General features: G+C 46.8%; 1 protein-coding gene across 1 annotated transcript in view; it reads left to right on the top strand.

The window, feature by feature from the left end:
- Positions 1–5,977, top strand: part of TBX5 (T-box transcription factor 5) — a 38,382-nt gene extending 32,405 nt beyond the window's left edge. The window contains exon 9 of the mRNA XM_054288927.1: positions 5,400–5,977. Within this exon, the coding sequence (XP_054144902.1) occupies positions 5,400–5,977 (578 nt within the window). The remainder of the gene's footprint in view (positions 1–5,399) is intronic.
- Positions 5,978–19,241: the final 13,264 nt, after the last annotated feature.

The following is a 19,241-nucleotide window of genomic DNA, read 5'->3' as shown; positions in this document are numbered from 1 at the left end:
TTCAGGGAGGTGATGCTCTCCTGGCTGAGGAAGGAAGGAAGGACACATCCCAGAGCTCCTAATCTGGTGATTCCTGGTGTGCAGGTGGGAGGGCAGGGTCACAGCATTGGGAATGACCCCGGTGCACTGCAGTGGGGTTGCTGTTCCAGGAATGGGGAATGGCAAAGATCATCCTGCCTTGTATCCCAGCCCCACTCTGGGATTGCCGATGGCATGTGACAAAATCACTGGTCTTGAGAGGATGGACTACCTCCAACCCTGCATCCCATCAAGGAGTGGTCTCAGCTCTTGATGTGGATTTTTAGGCTGACACAAAGAGCAGTTGGAGATTTGTCATTTTTCTGGTTGTTCTCCACCTCTCCCTCTTCCATTGTTGTGCTTGGAGAACTTGTGTTGAGCTTGCCTTGTGTCTTTCATTTAGCCTCACATCCCAGTTAGGATACTGGGCCTTGTTTTCCCTTGTATTATCCTCTCTCTCAGATATCCTGTGGACTAAATAGTCATCCCTCTAAATCTCTGCTCCCTCCCAGCCTTACACAATCCCAACCACTTGGCAGATTTCTGGGATGCTTGTGATACTGAACAGGAGGCAACTGGAACAGCCTCTCCCTGGGGAGGTTATAAAAGTTGTCAAGTTGGCACTCTGAGGGAGAAGAGGGACGCGGCAGAATCCACTGGCTCCAACTGGTGAGGACCATGTCCTTCAGCCCCCTAACTTGGACATCACTCTAGGGAGGATTTTTCATCTCCTTCCTGCTCTGATGAGGTCAGTGCTGGTACAGCAATGCCTTTCCACCTTCTCCTCAGGAACAGGCACTGTCAGTGTGCAGAGACCTCTTTGTTGACTGAACCAACTTCTCCCACATCCCACCCAGCTCTGCTTTTTCCCTCAAAGAATCTGTAGGACAAAACTCAGGCATGGGATGTCTCCTTGGAGGACACACTGCTCACCCTGCTGATGTTTGGTGATGAGATGAGCTGGCTTGGGCTGTGCTGCAGCTGGAGAGATGCAGTGGAGCCCAGGGCAGGGTGGCTGTGGGACACTGAGGGTGAGGAAGGGACTCCCTGCATGGGGAGATGTTCAGGGAGCTGGGATGCACCCAGCTCTTGCTGAGCAGCCACACTCTTGTGGCACTCCAGTTTGATATCCCTAATGAGGAAAGGCTGAGGGAGCTGGGCCAGTCTTGGCTAAGAGGAGACCCCATCAATGTCTGCAGGGAGGTGCCAAGGGATGGACCAGGCTCTGCTCCATGGTGTCCAGCAGCAGACAACAGGCAGGAACTGATGCTTGGGATGTTCTACCTGAACATGAGGAAGGACATCTTTCCAGCCAGGATGCCCAGGAGGGTGTGGAGTCTCCTCACTGAGATATTCCAGAATTTTCTGTACACAATCCTGTGCCATGTGCTCTGGGATGACCCTGCTGGAGCAGGGAGGTTGGACCAGACAAGCCACTGTGGTCCCTTCCAGCCTGACCCATTCTCTGATCCCCCTCTCCTGTCAGAGGTGCCTGCTGTGCCTCTGTAGGGAGTGCTGGCAGCTTGCTGCCTGTGGAAAAGATTCCAGCTTTTGGGGACTGGATTGTCCCTGTCCCACAGCCCTGTCATGTTCAGTACAACACAGCCATATCACAAACAGTGAGACATAGCTGGAATGGCTGGCATGTCTTGGGTTCCATGTCCTAGGATTTAGGGCTTATTTCTCCTTTAGAGATGTTCACTTTGATTGGATCTGCCTTGTCCTTTTCTTCTTGGACGACCTTTGTCATTCTTGCAGCCTGGTATTGGCTCTTCAGGCTGGTGCCAGATCCATGCTGGAATCCAGACTGGATAAAACAACAGAGTTGGTGATAATCACCCATTGTGTGTCCCTCACAAAGTCAGGATGAACCTCCTGTAATGCCCTGGAAGTGTGGGTGAGCTCTGAAATCCAAAGGAGTCATGTCCCATTCTTCATTGTCTTCCACCCTGGGGAGATGAGTGTCATCTGTGGGGAAGGAGCTCTCCTGATTTACACCAAGGGAGGAGAGGGAGGCTTAGCACACCCTGGAGTCCAGAGGCTTTCCATGTTTGCATTTCATTCTACGTGGCCCGAATCTCGGAACTGGGAAAATTCCATTTAAAAAGCCATTTGCGTGGTATTTACAGCCCAGCTGGAAGTAGTAAATACCGGAAATCTTGGAAACGCTCATGCTCTCGCTCAAGCTCCTTCATTAGATAGATCATCAAATTCCTTGTGAGGGAGCCAGTTTCCAGCCCATTCTTCAGGCTCTGTTTTCCTTGGATTCACTTCAGAGCAGCTTCTCCCTGGCTCTGGCAGCTCCCTCTGCTTGGCAGCACCTCCTCCTTTTTGAGGTTTGTGCAGCACTGAGGGGCTGCTCCCTAGAGTTGATCACCACCCTTGGCTTCCAAGAATAGCAGCAACAGGGGGACATGGTCAGGATATCTCCCAGGATAGCCAACAGCTCCTCTGAGGGCTCAGTGACACCTGGAAAAGGACAAGGAGCTGCTGTCAGGGAACCAACAGCAGGAATCAAACCCTGAGCAGGCAGTTACATATCCCAGTGTCCTGGTTATGTTGATAGGAGGGAAGAGGATCTTCAGGGACAGGATTGTCCCTTGAGCTGCACTGTCCAGGCTCCAGAGCCCATGAGGATGAATTGAAGCTGCAGCCTTTGGCATTGCATGAGAGACCTGTTGGTCTTGTGCTCCTTTTGTCATTGAAGATGTCCCCTTTCCACCCTAAAGCTGCTCCTCATACCCTGGGGATGCCCTCCAGCTGCTCTGTGCTGGCTCTGATCTCCTCTGAGGTGGGACAAGACCAGAGAGCCTGAACTGCTGTAAATCCCACAGGCAGCACCAGCTGAGGCTCTCTGCTCTGCACCATCCCACCTCAGGATGCACAGGGACCGTTCTCTTCCCTCTCTAGCACTTTGAGGCTCTATAAATGGGAAAATCACTGGGAAGAGGGGAAGGAGGACAGGCAGAAGCTGTTAGGGCAGCCTGGAATCCTTTGGTCAGCCTAGGTCCTGTTTGGAGATGGGAGCAAGGTCCTTACACACCTTAAAATCCCTTTCCACATAAAACATCAGGGAACCTGGCTCTAGAGGGACCAGTAGAGCAAACCTGAGAGCTTATAGAAGGACAGAGGGCACTTATGGGGTGAAATCCTGCTTGGCTTTGTTGTTTCCTCTTCACCTGTGATGGATTCTGGAAGTGGTTCTGTGACACTGCAGCTCTGCCCAGCTGGGCTGTGGCAGGCAGTGAAATGTCTGGGCTAAATGGAAAAATCAGCAAGCTCAGGTTGTAAGTCAGGCAGTTTTACACCATGGAAAAACAGAGTTTGACTGGTTTGTGTTGTATATTTAAAAAAATCAAAATAAAATAAACAGTCAAACCCCAAGCCAATGATTTCTGGTGCCAGCAGAGTGATGCGGTTTAATGCTGAAAACTTTATTAGCAGAACAATGCTGCATTTTACAAGACATTGTTTTTCCACCCCAGTGTTCTTATTACTCAGCGGTGGGTCAGGAATCCAAACTTTTTACACTGTCCATAAAAGCTCCAGCTCAGGCTGCTCTTCCAGATGTACCTCCTGTCATGGAGCTGAGATCAGGACAGAGGTTAGACCTGTGCCTCCAGATTTTGGCTTTCAGGGCACTCCATCCTTTCCGCTGCTCCTACAAAAACTGGACCTGAGCTGGGTTGAGGAAGATGAGGCATTCCTGCATCTCCCTGCTCATTGTTCCAGCTGGTTTCAAAAATGGGATGGAATTGTTCTTTTATCCCATCCTGCTTCCCACCCCAATGTACAGGGAAGGCAGAGGAGAAACTTGATTATCAGGGGTCTGCATTGCTGAGGTGAAGGAGCCAGGCTTTGATGTTGTCAGGAAGAAAGAAACAGGACTGTGGCTTTCCAGCTGAATTTATGCTATTACAGAGCCAAGGGCCACTGTGGGGATGTCCCCGTGGTGTCCCTCAGGACCTGCTCTTTGTGGGATTGTTGGACCAGGATAAACAGCAGCAGTTGTTCCAGGTGGACTTGGAGGACCCTGGGTGGGAACAAGGGGTTATTTTACCCGCAGAGAGGGTGCAGCTTCAGGAGAGCCCTCGTGGCTGTTCAGGGCAATAAGGGTTATGTGCATGTGTGTGTTTAGAAGAAACAAAGGATGCCTGCACTGCCCACCTGTCCCTCCTGAAGGTGTGACATGAGCACTCCCCTCAGAGCAGCCTGGCAGCAACATCTCTGTGCCTCTTGTAGGGCACATGCTCAGTCCTCCTTTCTGTGCAACTGTTTGGGGTTTGTTTCCCCACCGTATTTGGGGGTGGAAAAAATTACACCTCAAAACACATCGGTGGAGAAAAATTGTAAAGGGTAACTTGTTCCAAATTTCTTTCAAATCTGACCCCTGTTCAAAGGGTACAGCCAGGACAGCTCTAACCAAGTGGGATGTTTTCCTGCCTGCACCAGAAATCTTGTTTTTGAAGCAGCAGCAAAGTTAATCCATGTCAGAACAGCTCCCGTTCCCTAGCCACACTGTCCTTAAAATCTCTTGGTGAAGTGCTCATCCCTGGGAATTTTGCCATCCATTCCAGCAGAGCTGGATTTCATTTGATGACCCTGTGAATGAATAAATAAGTGCACATTCATTTATTCATTTGGCCTCACCCTGGAGATTTCACCTAAATTGTTTATCTCCTTCCCTCTGCTGGCCTGGGATGCTGCAGGAAACAAAGGGCTCTGCAAGATGTGCCTTGTTGTTTCTAGCTGTGAAATTTACTTTTCTCCTTTGTTCCCCTTGGCTCCAGCATATGGCCCTGTGTGGATTTATGTGCCCACAGCCCTGTGAGGATTTATGTGCCCAGCTGCCTTGGCACAGCTGAAGGCTGGGGCTGTCAGACTCCAAATCTGATTGTCCCAACCGTGCCATCTCTGGTGCTCTCTTGGGAGGATTTTTATTGTGATCTCCTTTTTTGTCTCTTTTTATAATTTATATTTTATCATGGAAATATTTTGTTGTAAAGGATTTGAGTTGACAGCATCAGCTCTGAGCCTCCTGGGGGGGAGGAGGGATCCTGGTAGGTGCAGAGGTCACAGGCAGATGTGGTTCCTCAGGCAGAAGTGGCAGCAGGAAGGAGATGGGGAGCATGTGGGGGATCACCAAGTAAGATAAACCTCAGGTCCCTCCAGCATCTTGATTTTCCTCCCAGAGCTCCTGGATAATCCCTTCTCTACTCTAGCAGGGCCAAGTGTAAGGCTTGGTTTCCACAGGATAGATGAGTTCCAGGGAAATGATGGGGATTTACACCAAGGGAAGTGCCAGCTTGTCCTGCAGAGAGGGACGTACAGCCTCGGGCACATTATCATTGGTGGCTACCAGGACTTTTCTCTCCCAACAGATGAGGAATGTTCCACCACTGAGCATCCCTACAAGAAGCCCTACATGGAAACCTCTCCAGCAGACGAGGACCCTTTCTACAGGTCCAGTTACCCTCAGCAGCAGGGACTGAACACGTCGTACAGGACTGAGTCGGCGCAGCGCCAGGCCTGCATGTATGCCAGCTCTGCGCCACCCACGGAGCCCGTGCCCAGCCTGGAGGACATCAGCTGTAACACGTGGCCCAGCGTGCCCTCGTACAGCAGTTGCACAGTGTCTGCCATGCAGCCCATGGACAGGTTACCCTACCAGCATTTCTCTGCCCACTTCACCTCGGGGCCGCTCATGCCTCGCCTGGGCAGCGTGGCCAACCACACGTCGCCCCAAATCGCAGACACCCACAGCATGTTCCAGCACCAAAGCTCTCACCAGCCCATCGTGAGGCAGTGTGGACCTCAAACGGGCATCCAGTCCCCTCCCAGCAGCCTCCAGCCGGCGGAATTCCTGTATTCCCACGGCGTGCCTCGAACCCTGTCGCCCCACCAGTACCACTCGGTGCACGGCGTGGGGATGGTGCCAGAGTGGAGTGAGAACAGCTAACCAGGGGGGCAGGGAGTGCCAGAGCCACGGAAAAATCCCAGCAAAAGGGAGAAGGAAAAGGAAAAGAATCCCCCTGTTGATAACAAAGCGTTTTGCAAGACTCCTTGAAGTGAATGTTCACCGCTAGCACTCGGGAGGGACGGACACTGACCGAAACCACGGCTTCGCTGTGACTTGCCCTGACCCCCCTTTTGATTTCTTTTGTTTCAAAAGAAAAGCCAACAGCCCAGCACACTTCTGTCCCTCCACGGTCCCACCCAGTTTGTGTTGCTGCCACCACCCTCGTCCTCCCCCTGCCCTTCTGCTCTTTTTGTTCTCCAAGGGACACCAAACTCCTGCTGCCTTTCTCACCACGGTCAGAATGCTTGAACGAGAACAATTAGGATGTTACTTTTTTTTTTTTTTGTGGTGTTGATGTTGACAATGTTATATAATAAATAATAATATATATTTTTTTCTTTCCATTTTCTCAGAAAAAAAAAAAAGAAAAAGACACCGGCCCTTTTTACCAAGGGTGAATTTTGGAGTGGTGTTTGTTTTTTTTTTTAGTTAGTGTTATCTTTACTTTTCAACAGAAAGAGGTACTGAGAACCCCCAAATAAATAAACCCAGTACCTACCTCGCCCAGGCATTGTACCAAGAGTGAAATTACTCCCACGGGGAACTGTTTCCTTACATATTCCCCAAAATTCTCTCCAGGAACCATTCCATAAACCATCCCCTCATCTCCTTTCCCACTTGTAATCCTCTCACTCTTCTTCCCTTCCCATCTCCTGGTCTTTCCTGGTCCCTCATCTGTCTCTGACAGAAGCGTGGGGTTATTTCCAAGCTTGCAAACATCCCCAGCTTGAGTCCTGCTGGATTTTTAGCAGCATGTGGAAAGCCAGGCTCTGAGCCAGCTGCCACAGGGGGAGAGGGGGGAGAGGATGCAGACACTGAGAGGAAAAAGTTTGCTCACCAAAATGATGATGATGCTTGTTTGCAATCCCAGGCTTTCATTTTCTCCTGTGTTCCTTTGCTTCCTCTCCAAAAAAAAAAAAAAAGGAAAAAAAAAAAAAAAGGGATATCAGTATATCAGTCTGGGTGTGTGAAGTGAGATATTAAATAAATGTGTTTAAAAGGGGCAGAAAGTGATCATGAGAGGCTGGGAGTGGTGGAGGCAAAAAGAGAAGGAAAAGCAAAATTGTGCAAGGAAAAATGTCTACTGCAGAATATTTCAGGTATAAAATTTCCTGGTCCTATTTATTTATACGTGGGAGTTCCAATAACTCCAAGGATGTCACAAAAGCAGCTGATTCCAAGAGGTTCAAATTTTTATTGAAATGGAAGTTTGCTTTCTTTTCTTCTTTTTTTTTTTTTTCCTCTCCAAACTGTGCACACTCTATATAATTTACATATATTTTTAATTAAAAGTAATTCTAATTAACTAAAGAGGTATACCTGCGTGTGAGCCTCTGGGAATGTGGGTGGGAATGTTGGGAATTCTGATCTGGGAGGGAATACCGACAAGCACCCAAAGCCATGGAGCTAAGGAGAAAAAAATAATCCCAACCTAGCTGTGCCTTCCCATTTTTCTGTGTCAATTTATGGCTAATAAATACCACACACTCTCAATGGCAAGGGAGTGCCCACCTATTTTAAATGTATTTTTGGGTTTGGGGTGGTTTTACCTGATATTTTTTGCTTCAAGTTGATGCCTATAATTGAATTTTTATTGATTTCTGCTGTAGTAGAGGAGGTGAAGGGGGGAAGGTAGGGATGGGCTGAGCTTGAGTTGAGTTTGAGCTGTGGCCTTGTCTGCTCCACAGCTGCCTGGGTCCCCCAGGGCCCGGCTCTCCTGGGTCACCTGCACACCAAGGCAGATTTCAAAGTGACCTTGGTGGGTGCTGAGGTGGCATTGGGAGCCCCCAGTGAAGTGGAACTTCCACCCTGTTCCCAGGGCAGTGAGGCTGGTGGAAGGTGTTTGGCCCAGGGGAGGTGAGGAGTTGTGCCCCAGCCTTGGTGAAGGAGGGGAGATGCTTTAGGAGCTGGAAACCAGGTGGGAAAATCAGCTCCAGAGCAATGAAGAGATTGTAGCTGGGAAGCCCAACAGAAAGGCTGGCTCTGTGTGGCTGCTGCTGAGCCAGGCTCACTGCAGGAAGAGCATGGAAGGAAAGCAGCCCAGGAGGTGTCCCCAGCCTGCCAGGATCACCTCAGGAAGAGCACGGAGGAGCCAAGGAAGTGTTCCCATCCTGGGCCAGGATCACTGCAGGAAGAGCATGGAAGGAAAGGGGCTGTGGAGGTGTTCCCATCCTGGGGCAAGATCACCTCAGGAAGAACATGGCCGTGTCCTGGGAAGAAGCTGAGGAGGTGTTCCCAGCCTCGGCTGGGATCACCTCAGGAAGAGCATGGAAGGAAAGCAGCCCAGGAGGTGCCCCCAGGCTGGCCAGGATCACCTCAGGAAGAGCATGGAAGGAGCCAAGGAGGTGTTCTCCTCCTGGGGCAGGATCCCCTCAGGATAAGGGGAAGGAGAGCCCAGGATGTGTTCCCAGCCTGGCCAGGATCACCTCAGGAAGAGCATGGCCCGGTGCTAGGAAAAAGCTGAGGAGGTGTCCCCAATCTGTGGTGGGATCACCTCAGGAAGAGCATGGAAGGAAAGCAGCCGAGGAGGTGCCCCCAGCTTGGGCCAGGATCACCACAGGAAGAGCTGAGGTGTCCCCATCCTGGGGCAGGGTCACCTCAGGAAGAGCATGGCCATGTCCTGGGAAGGAGCTGAGGGTGTGTCCCCAGCCTGTCCCACATGGCAGGGACACCGAGGGACACCTGCAAAGGCACAGAAAGGCAGCAGGATTGTTCAGGACACAGAAAGATGGTGTTGGCTGAAGAGGTGTTTAACAGATGGTTTATTGCAAAATCAGGCTCCTGGAAGGGTGAGACTGTAAGGTTGTTACACCCAAAGCCATCACTTTAGAAGCCATACATTAGAGGCCTTGTATCAGAAGCCATTATAACTCTAATTACAAAGTCTTTTATAAAGTTCTTATCCAATTAGCTACTTCCACAAGGCTTGCTAACATCTTCATAACCAATTCCTAATTGCTACGTTTTACACAATTTACCACAATGTGTCTTCTTCTGTCCAATCATATAACTCTACAAAAACTTATTGCTGTATCTTCTACTTTTTATCAACTCTATAACAAGTCCTGTTGCTAAACTTCAATTGTATTCTATTATCTTGCTTAGTATATTTATTCACTTATGAGCCTGCATGCTCAAGGCCTTGGGGGCTCTCTGTGCTTGCATTTCCCACCCAGGATCAGTAGGGCCACCCCACAGATATTCCCACCTTGCTGTCCCAGGGATGTGGGACATGGGGTCTTCTGCACCTCTCCTAGCACTGCCTCCAATAAAATTTTTATTTTTTGGATATCTGCTTTTACTGCCTCATGCTAGCAAAACATTTTGTGATTGTTGGGTCAGACACAGCCAAAATGTGAAGCTTCTGCTGTGGGCAGAAGGAGATGCAGGCACCACATGTGGGGCAGGGCTGGGACCTCAATTCTTGCAAAGCTTTTTGTCTGCATGGGTCCACCCCCAGGGAATCACCCAAACGTTGCATTAAATCACACAGAACATGCAGTGCTCCAAGATTGATGAGTAAATTGCATTTTGAGTAAAGGAACACAACAATTACACTCTATTTAGCTGTCATCTAGGTTGTCCTTTCCCAGCTTGGCTGTCCCACTTCTGACCATGTAATCATCTAATCCCCACCAAGTGATTCCCATGTCATTACAGGGGCTGTGGTTACCCTGAAAGTAAAGAGGACTCCCCAGAAATGCCTGCCAGGCATCTCAAAGAGGATTAAAGAAAACTAAACTCCCATGGAAAATTACTTCTTAAGCATTTCCTCAGAGTGCCTCAGGTTTGGGGTTTGGCTCTTTGGGGTTTTGCTGAGGTTCTGTGATGGGTTTTGGGGTTGGAAAACCAGGCAGACCCCTGAGGATCCAGCCTTGTGGAGCCTCATTGGTATGAGGAGCAGGGAGGCCATCAGTGACAGAATCATCACTTGTCACATGTCACTATAGGACACCAAATAACACGATGTGGACACGCAGTTCTCACAAGGTAAAAAAAGAATTTTTAATTTCTGACTCCAACATTTATAGATTTCCAAAAGTAACAGTGGATTGGAGGGTGACAGTGCCACCTCTCCAATGACACTGGACAAACCAACAGTCCATCAAATTTCTCCTCCTCCATAAAATAATGCAAAACAATAAGTTATTTATAGAAAGTGTGTGAGAAAGTTTGTTACAAGAATGTAAACATCAGAAGGCTTAGAAAGACTTAAAAAATCGGGGCGGCAGTCACAGCAGTAAAATCTGGGATCAAGGCAAATAAAAGGTAGTGAGAGGATCCAATACAGCCTTTTCCTCCTCTTTTGAAGAGGTTTGTCAGAGTGGCATTTCCATGTGGCAATTCCATTTCCATGGGTAGGGCTGGGAGCAGTCAGGATGTGAAGGGAAAAGTGATCCCAGCCTGGATGTGGATGTGCCTGCTCTCCAGAAGAAGGTTGTCCTCTCCCTCTGATTGTGATGTTATGTTCCAAAGAGCCCGATGTGATTTCTTTTCTTATGGATTTATTTCTTAGCCAAGAATAATAATGCTGACGATAACAATAAACAGAAAAATTAGGGGGAAAATTACATCTGTCAGTGGAGGAATTGGACCAAAAAGCTTGCAAAATTCATTCTATTCAGAGCTAAACTGACGATTCTTCCCTGTGAGGGTGGGCAGGCCCTGGCACAGGGTGCCCAGTGAAGCCCCTGGATCACTGGCAGTGTCCACGGCCAGGTTGAACAGAGCTTGGAGCAACCTGGGATGGTGGAAGGTGTCCCTGCCATGGCAGGGGTGGCACTGGATGTGCTTTAAGGTCCTTTCCCACACAAACCATTCCATGATTCTTTAATAAGTACCTTGAAACTTGAGGAGGACCATCCCCAAACAATCCTCTGGTGTTTTCCATAAACCCCACTGAGGGTGTTGGGATGGGCTGGGGCTGGGCTGCTCCTGCCCCAGGCCTGGGGACAGGGATGATGGAAGCAGGAGAGCTTCACCCCGGGGTGAGAGGGAGCTGGGCTCCAAAGGGAGCTCCAGAGCTGCTGAGGTGGGGGGAGAAGCAGTGGAGACCCCTCCTCCCCATGAGCAGGGAGCCTGGTGAGGAAAGGAGCCATGGGACACCACCAGGCTGAAGGGAAACTGGCCTTTAGGGATGAAGCAGAATAAACAAGGGCAGGCTGAGCAATTCCTCAGAGCATTGAACCTAGCCCATGCTGAGAACACCTCTGGAAGGCTGAGCAGCAATTCCAGCCTGTGGCCACAATGCTGTTTGTCCAGCTGCCTCCCTGGGCTCAAACACTCCCTGCCCGGTACCTGGGGAGGATTTTGATGCCCTGAGAGGCACAGAGAGCTCTTTGTCCGCCCCTGTCAATCACTCCACCTTTCAGGTTTCCCCAGCCACAGTGCTGGGTGGGTTTTGAGATGACTTTTCCCCCCAAACCTTTGCTGGTGAAGCTTTTCCTACTGGCAGGGATGCTTGGAAGGGGCAAAGTCACCCCTCTGCTGCTCAGGCTGCTCCCAAAGCAGAGCCAACCTCCCAAAAATTGCTGTTGTGCCTCGAGGGCTGAGGGAAAAAAATATCCCAAAGCCTCAGGATTCTTGTCCATAAATCCAGCCCACAATATCATAGATTTTACAGTGCTGCCAACTCTGACAATTTTATGATGGGTCTCATGTGATTTGCAAAAGTGTGGTTTCATTTTTTCTCTTAAAATTTCCAGCTCCTGGACACCAGTGAATATATGAGGTTCTCAAAGGATTCTGAGTCTTTCCCCCACTGCCCTGTTTTTGATTTTTTGTTTGATTTTAGAACATTCTGTAAAGAGAAAAAGTGAGGCAGAGAAACCATGACTTGGGAGGTGAAGCTGGAACTCATCATGGGCCAAAAAATATTTCATTTTGGGGCCTTTTAAATTTGTTTGTTTTTAAAATTATTTTTCTTTGTTAAAGTTATTACTATTATTATTATTATTATTATTATTATTATTATTATTATTATTATTATTATTATTTGCCTCTGGGAATATCAGAGCTGCTTAGTTTTTGGCATAAAATATTGCTGCTGGACACCCCAGCATCCCAATGTGTACTCAGCTGTAAAGAGTATTCAAAGAAGGAATAAAACATGGGGAAGTCAGGAACCAAAAAGGGTCAGCTCATTCTTAGCTGTGTTATAATACAGCTCTTATATATTTAATTATTATCTAATAATTAATTATCTATTAATATTATTTATTCATTATTTATATAATATATATAAATCTAAATAATAAATAAAACATAGTCAATATACTTAGTATCATATATAGTTTATTATATTATAATATAGTGTATTATAATAATAAATAAATATTATTTATTATAATATAGTTTATTATATTATAATTATTTATAGTTATAATACAGCTCTTATACGTTTAATTATTATATGATGTTAATTATATGTTACTATTATTTATTCATTATTATTATTCAATAATAATCAAATATAGTCAATATATTTAATATAATATACAATTTAATAATTATTAATATTTATAATATTTAATATAATAATTTTATATAATATATAATATAAATAATAAGAAACAATCTCAAGTATTTCCCCTCTGTCTTCCAGGCACGGGGTTCAGCCTGTGCCTTTACTTGAAGGTTTTTACCCATAAGGAAGGGAGCTCTGGGTCTGAGCAGGACTATCACCATCCCAGGGCATTCCTGAACCTGATATGGGATTATTTTTAAAGTTGTTTTGTTTGGATCTTTGTTCAATTGGCACAACTGTTAATAAAGCAGAGGAAAGAGATGTCCTTTCTTACCTGGTTGTGGCTTTTTAAACAGGTTTTAGGGTTTTTTAACAGCTTGATCAGTTATTGATGGATGGGAGCAGAACCCCTTTGGATCACTAGCTGAATCCTGCTCTTTCCAGGAGGACAGAATTCCAGAATTTCAGGACAGGCAACCCTGCCTGAGCTGCAGCAGGCTGGGATGGGACAGCAGCTAAATATAACCTGAATTAGGGCTTCACCTAGAGAGTTTGGGAGCCAGGAAAAGTTGGACAGGCACTATTTAAAGAATGAATTCTCCAAGTTCAATGGCATTTCACTGAGGACCCTCAACATTCAACATGAAATTCTTCTGGGTTTTTTGTTGAAGGTGCTTGAATTTAGCTTGTGAAGGTCCCAAAACACAGCTGCAGTGGCCCATTTCTTTAGGGAATTTAGCTGCTCCTAACTCCCTGCACCAACTACTCCTTAACCAGAAGGTTTTATCCATCACTCTTGTCCATAGCAGGGCTGCTACTGGGAATTCCACTAGGAATATTCTTTTAGACAGATGGGCCCATGCAGAGTTAGCTCAGAGAAAAAAGTCATGTGGGGTTTTTTTTTTAATCTATTTTTTTGCTTAATCCATCCTGATGTTGTTCAGTGTAGCAGAAATGTATTAATTGAATGCTGTGCTCAATGTGGGGATCTGTTCTCCTTCAGGACAGAAGAGTGCCATAACAGGGGAATAAGTGATTTGTACATTAGGGATAACAGAAAGCACAGCCATTGTCCAGACCTGGCTTGTGCAACTCACTTGGGATTCCATCAAGGACATGATCCTTGCCTGGAGGAGAGGGATTAAATGGTAGGATAAAAGGAATAGAATGGCAAAGGCAGGAAAACCCCCCCAGACTCCAGCAAGAGACAAGCAAACGCTGCTCTCTCCTCACACTTTGGAGTGACCCTGGCAGGAGATGCTCCCTTGATTCCCAACCTTTCCAAAGCACTCGTGGCAAGGAGCAGCTCTGTGGTGCCACGACCCTGAGCTGTCCCCTGCTCCCCTGGCTCGTGCTGGTGCTGAAGGGGCTCTTTCTCAGTGTCACTGATGGCCCTGACCTTTATGTTCAGTCAGTGCTGGAGCTCACCGAGCTCCCCCTCACCAGGGAGGGATCAGCCTGGGAGAGCTGGCACTGCTCCCTCCCCATCCACCTCCTCATGGCATGGAAAAATCCCCAAGCTACCTGCCTGCCTCCCTTGAAGCCAAGGGGATGAGGGGGAAATGGCAGAAAATCGCTTACATTGCTGTGATTTTTGGAGACATAAAAGCTTCTCTTTCAGAGCAAATACATTTTTTTTTTTTTGGCCCCAACCCCCCCCTTTCTCCTTCTCATGGCATTAGGGCTCAAGAAATTCCTTGGAAAATAATTTGTCAAGGCCCTGCCTGATCAAAGACATATATAAAAGGACCCTTTTTTTTCAAGGGGAAAAACTCCCCCTCTGAGCTCAGAATGAATTGGCAATTCATTTACCAACTGTCAGATAAAGTAGCTCAATCCCTATCACGTCTTTAGCTGGAGCTGTGGCCAGAAGGAAGCAATTCCCGGCCCACTGTGCGTCCATGTTTGGGGTATGTTAGTGATTAGAGTATTCCTGCCTGGGGGATGCAGAAAGATATGACTCAGATTCACAAAAGAGCCATAAATCTCTCTCCTTTTATTCAAAATGTGTGTTTTATAGCCATTTCCTGGCCAATTTCTGCCTCGGATAAATATGTAACATATCTGTGTGTGTAGAGTTTTTAGGACTGAGTGTTGGGCTTCCTCTCAAGAGCCAAGTGTCTGCTCAGAGCAGCAGAGAGCCACACTCCAACTTTTCCTTTCATTCCCAGAAAATTCCCTCAAGTTGAGCCTCAATTGCCTGTGCCAGTGGCACCTGCTCCTGTTCTCCTCGAGCTGTGATCCCTGGAAAAGGACTGGGTGGGAGACAGGATCTGGAAAACCCCAAAAAGGTCATCTAGGCCCCAAGAGAGGATCAACCAGATTGGAAGGACATTTAGGGCTGAAGGAAAAGGCAGGAAGAGATGGACAGCACGACAGGAAAAGTCAAGGCAGGGATATTCCCCCAACAGAAATGCCCAATATTGTGGTGTTTTTGGGGTGCCCCGTGGCAGGAAGGAAATGAAACTGACTCCATGTTTTTAGAAGGCTAATTTATTATTTTATGATATTTTATTATATTATATTAAAGAATATTATACTAAAACTGTATTAAAGAATAGAGAAAGGATACTGACAGAAGGCTTAACAAAGTACTAATTAAAAACCTGTGACTCTCTCCAGAGTCCCAACACAGCCTGACCGTGATTGGTCATTAAGTTAAAGTAATTCACATGTTGGATAAACAATCTCTAATTACATTCTAAAGCAGCAAAACACAGGAGAAGCAAATGAGATAATTACTGTTTTGCTTTTTCTCTGAGCTTTCTCAGCTTCCCAGGAGAAGAATCCTGGGCAAGGGGATTTTTCAGAAAATATGACAGTGACACAATATCTTTAACTGTGCCATCTTTTGGCACTGATGGGCTACAACCCTTCACTGAAATCAGCTGAAGTAGCTGAGAAATGCTCTCCGAGACCCATTTGCTCTTCATGTTAAGTCAGAGGATGAGTTCCAGGAAGAAGGAAGAACAACAGGAACAACTCCTGGAGAGTAACAGAACTCAGCTTTCCCTCGGTGTCCTGCTCTTCCAAGTCACGCAGAAAGCTGATTCCCCTCACTAAAACAACAGGAAAGCCCATCCTCTTTGCAGGAAAGCAGTAAATTTGGGGGTCTGGCATTGCTGGTACTTTATTTTTAGCTCTTCCTTCTAATCCTTTAAGCCTGTAGTTCCTTTCTGTTTCCTTTTCCCCTAAACCAGGAGCTGCAATCGCTTGGCCCTGGTTCAAAGTCTCAAAGCCAAGGGCAAAGCTCCCAGATCCCAGAGCAATCTGTGAGGGCCCTAAGGTTTATCTCCTGCAGGGTTTGATCTCAAAGCTGCTGGAGCTGGTGGGAATCTCACCCCCAGCCCTCAGGAGCTTTGTTATACCGTGCCCTCAAGTATACCCAGGCTATCTGGCAGTACCCTGGGTGCACGTGGTGTTTAAAAATAACATGTGGCTGCAAGAAACAGCCTCAAAATGCTTCCTAAACTTTGGCCCGAGGCTCCATCTGATCTCAGATACCCAGTGTGATGCCTTGAGTGGAAGATAAAGCAAGAAAAATGTGGATTAATGGCAGGGATGATGGGAATTTCTCCTAAAGGCAGGTGGCAGAGGAAAATATCACTTGTTAGAGTGAGATTTGTGTTATAGCCGTGCTTTGGATGCTCCTCAGGAGGGAGGCACTGCCAGACTGCTCTTTTGCTGCTCTTTGCTGCTTTTCAGTGATTTCTGGGGCTTCACAATGCAGGTTTATCTCCTTCCAGGAGCCATTCCCACCAGGTGGATAACCCCATGGCTCTCATTGCCAGGAGATGTCGATTCCTTTGGATTCCCTCCCTCTGCATCAGGTACTGCTGCTCCTGGGGTCATTTATCAGCAGGGGAAAGAACTTCTGGAGATCCCCAAAACACTGGGTTTAGCAATTCTCCACTTGAGGTGACACTTTGATTTCAAACAAGGAACCAGCAGATCTGAGCCCTTCCACATGAGTGTCTCTCAGCTCTGCCCACAGCTTTCAGCTGAATTTCTTTTTTTTCTCCTCGTGGTATCTCCACTTCAGGCCCCCTCAAGTAAACATTTCCAAGCACATGCTGGTTTTAACAATGATTCATCCTATTAAAGTCCAAGTGGCTCCTCACAGGATGCTTTCCAGAACTAGGCAATAGATATAAAAAGGGCAGGGACCACAACTTCCCTGGGCTATCTCAAGTGCCTGATACTTCAGACACAACAGGCTCAGCTGCAGAGGAGCTGGGCTCTCTATTAAAGCTGCTCAGAAATGGGATTTATAGGGGTCTTTTTTCCTCTAGGAAATCCTCTTTGTTCAAACATCCTAAACAGGCTCAGATTGTTGGGGTTTCAGGCAGTTCATGTGGGAGAAGGGGAGTGGGATGTGACTTTGTGCACAGCAGCATTTGTCAGACAGAAAACAAAACAGTCAAGCTGAGAAATGCCAATTTTCCAGCTTTTGACCCAAACATTTGGTGTTCAATAGATACAACATACAAAAAGGGCTTTTCCCCCCTGATTTGTGCCACTTTTTTGTGTTTTACACCGCTGGGGAGGGCCTGGCTGGTCCCAGCTCAGCACAGGAATTTGGGAAGCTCCTGGCTCTGCCTGGGCACCACATGCAGCCCTGGAGAAGGTTCCTGGCTGTGCTCAAGCACCTCAAATGTCACTGGGCAGTGCCCCTGTGCCCAGGGGCTCTGTGACCCTGGCTGGGACAGCTCAGGTGCTGGCACAGAGATGTCCCAGAGCTCTGAGGGCTCTCCAGGAGCCTCTGCAGACAGAGAAAAGCTGGAGAGGATGGACAAGGAGCATCCCTGGATCATATCTTGACTTGTTTTTGTGGAAGACTGTCGCAGACATCTTTTTATGAAAAATCCATTTTTTTTCCTCTTAAGAAGCTGGGAGGCCTCAGGAACAAAATGTGAACAATGGTTATCTGCTGCTGTGGAAGCAACAGGTGGATCTGTGGTCTTATGCAGTTATTTCTAATTAATGGCCAATCACAGTCAGCTGGCTCAGACTGTCTGTCCGACACTCAAGCCTTTGTTATCGTTCCTTCTTTTTCTATTCTTAGTTAGCCTTCTGATGAAACCTTTTATTCTATCCTTTTAGTATAGTTTTAGTGTAATGTGCATCATAAAATAATAAATCAGCCTTCTGAAACATGGAGTCAGATCCTCATCTCTTCCCTCAACCTGAGAGCCCTGTGAACACCGTCACACAAGACTCTCAAAGCTCTCTCAGGAATGGGGAGTTTTTGGTATCACCTTGTGTGTTTAGGCAGAGAAGCTCAGGGAATTTTGGGGGATGTCTCTGGGAGCTTTTCCAAGCATCCACGACCTTCAGTGCCCGTCCCCTCTGCTGGCTGGACCTCAGCCAGCCCTGCATGGCTTTGTCAGGCTGCTGCTAAGCCTGAGCTCTGACCTAAAATAGAAATTAAAAATGCTTTCATTGATTTTTTTTATGATTTTTTTCAAGCTGAAATGGAGCAGGCCTGTTTCAAACAGTGTGTTTTTCATGAGACACTTAAAAGCCAAAATAAAAAAAAAATTGTCCAGCAATGAAGCTATGACAAAATTAATCTTTTTCATTACAAGATGATTCAATGCAGAGAAGTGTTTTGCTTCTTTAATGATTTATCAACTGTCTTCAGATAGACCAGGTAATTTAAGGTAAAAAATTATCATTCTGTTGAAAAATCACTTTTTCTTCCTGAAGAATAAAAACTATTTAAAGAAGAAAAGCTTTCTCTGGGTACCAGGGAAGTGCTCCTGGAGATGTTGTGGAGACAGGAAAAAGTGAAGTGAGCTGACTTTTTATATTTATATAAAGTATTTTAAGGTGTCTATAAAATATTTTTTAATCTACTTGATTGGTGGGCAACCAAACAGAGGTAGGGATGCCAACATGAATTTTTTGAGGGGAGTTTCTAACTCATCAGACATTTATAGAAGGTATCTATGGCCCCCAGAGACTTCTGCAAAAAGTAAATTGATAGCAGGATATTACCAGGGAGAAAACAGAAAATCCAAAAGCCCTGAGCATGCTTTAGAGAAAAAAAAAATAGAATTTCCAGTAAAAGCCTCAAGATGCTGGTGGTGAGGTTGAGTGAGGGAACACCTGGGGAAGATTGATTAAGAGACAGCCAATGTGTGCCTGTGATTTATGAGGAGTGGGCCTGGCTTTAGTAGGAGTTTTTGGGAGATATTGCTGCTATGGTGCAGGACAGAAAGCTCCTGGATGCAATCGAGTTCCCAGACTGTCAAACATCACTTGATAAGGTTCCATGAGGGAGATTATTCACTCAGAGAGGGGGAAACAGAGTGAGAGGTCAAAGAAGCTGTGGGGCAAAAACCTGCTTGGAGAATTCTCCCCGTGCATCCAACTCAATACAAACATGTGTGCAAAAATATAAATACAGATCTGTCTGTCTCCATCTGTCTGTCCATCTAATTATTTACCTAAACCAGTCACTCCTGCTCCTCCTTCCTGGCAGCAGGGAGCAATTCCCTGTCCTCAAATCCTGCCTGAGAGATTATTTTAAGGATTCACTCCCAGGAGGCCCCTTTGAGATTTGGGTTATTTTTTTTTTGCTCCCCTGTGTGTTGGATGGTGGAGCTGGGATCAGGGGATGCTGTTGGGAGCTGCAGAGATCCATCTCTGCTCTTTTAAGTACTTACACTGTGG

This window comes from Melozone crissalis, unplaced genomic scaffold, assembly GCF_028551555.1.
Source record: "Melozone crissalis strain CALT ecotype California unplaced genomic scaffold, PUWL_Pcris_2 ptg000063l_1, whole genome shotgun sequence".
Classification (NCBI taxonomy): domain Eukaryota; kingdom Metazoa; phylum Chordata; class Aves; order Passeriformes; family Passerellidae; genus Melozone; species Melozone crissalis.
The sequence above is the reverse complement of the archived record's forward strand: the minus strand, read 5'-3'. Positions and strand labels throughout refer to the sequence as shown.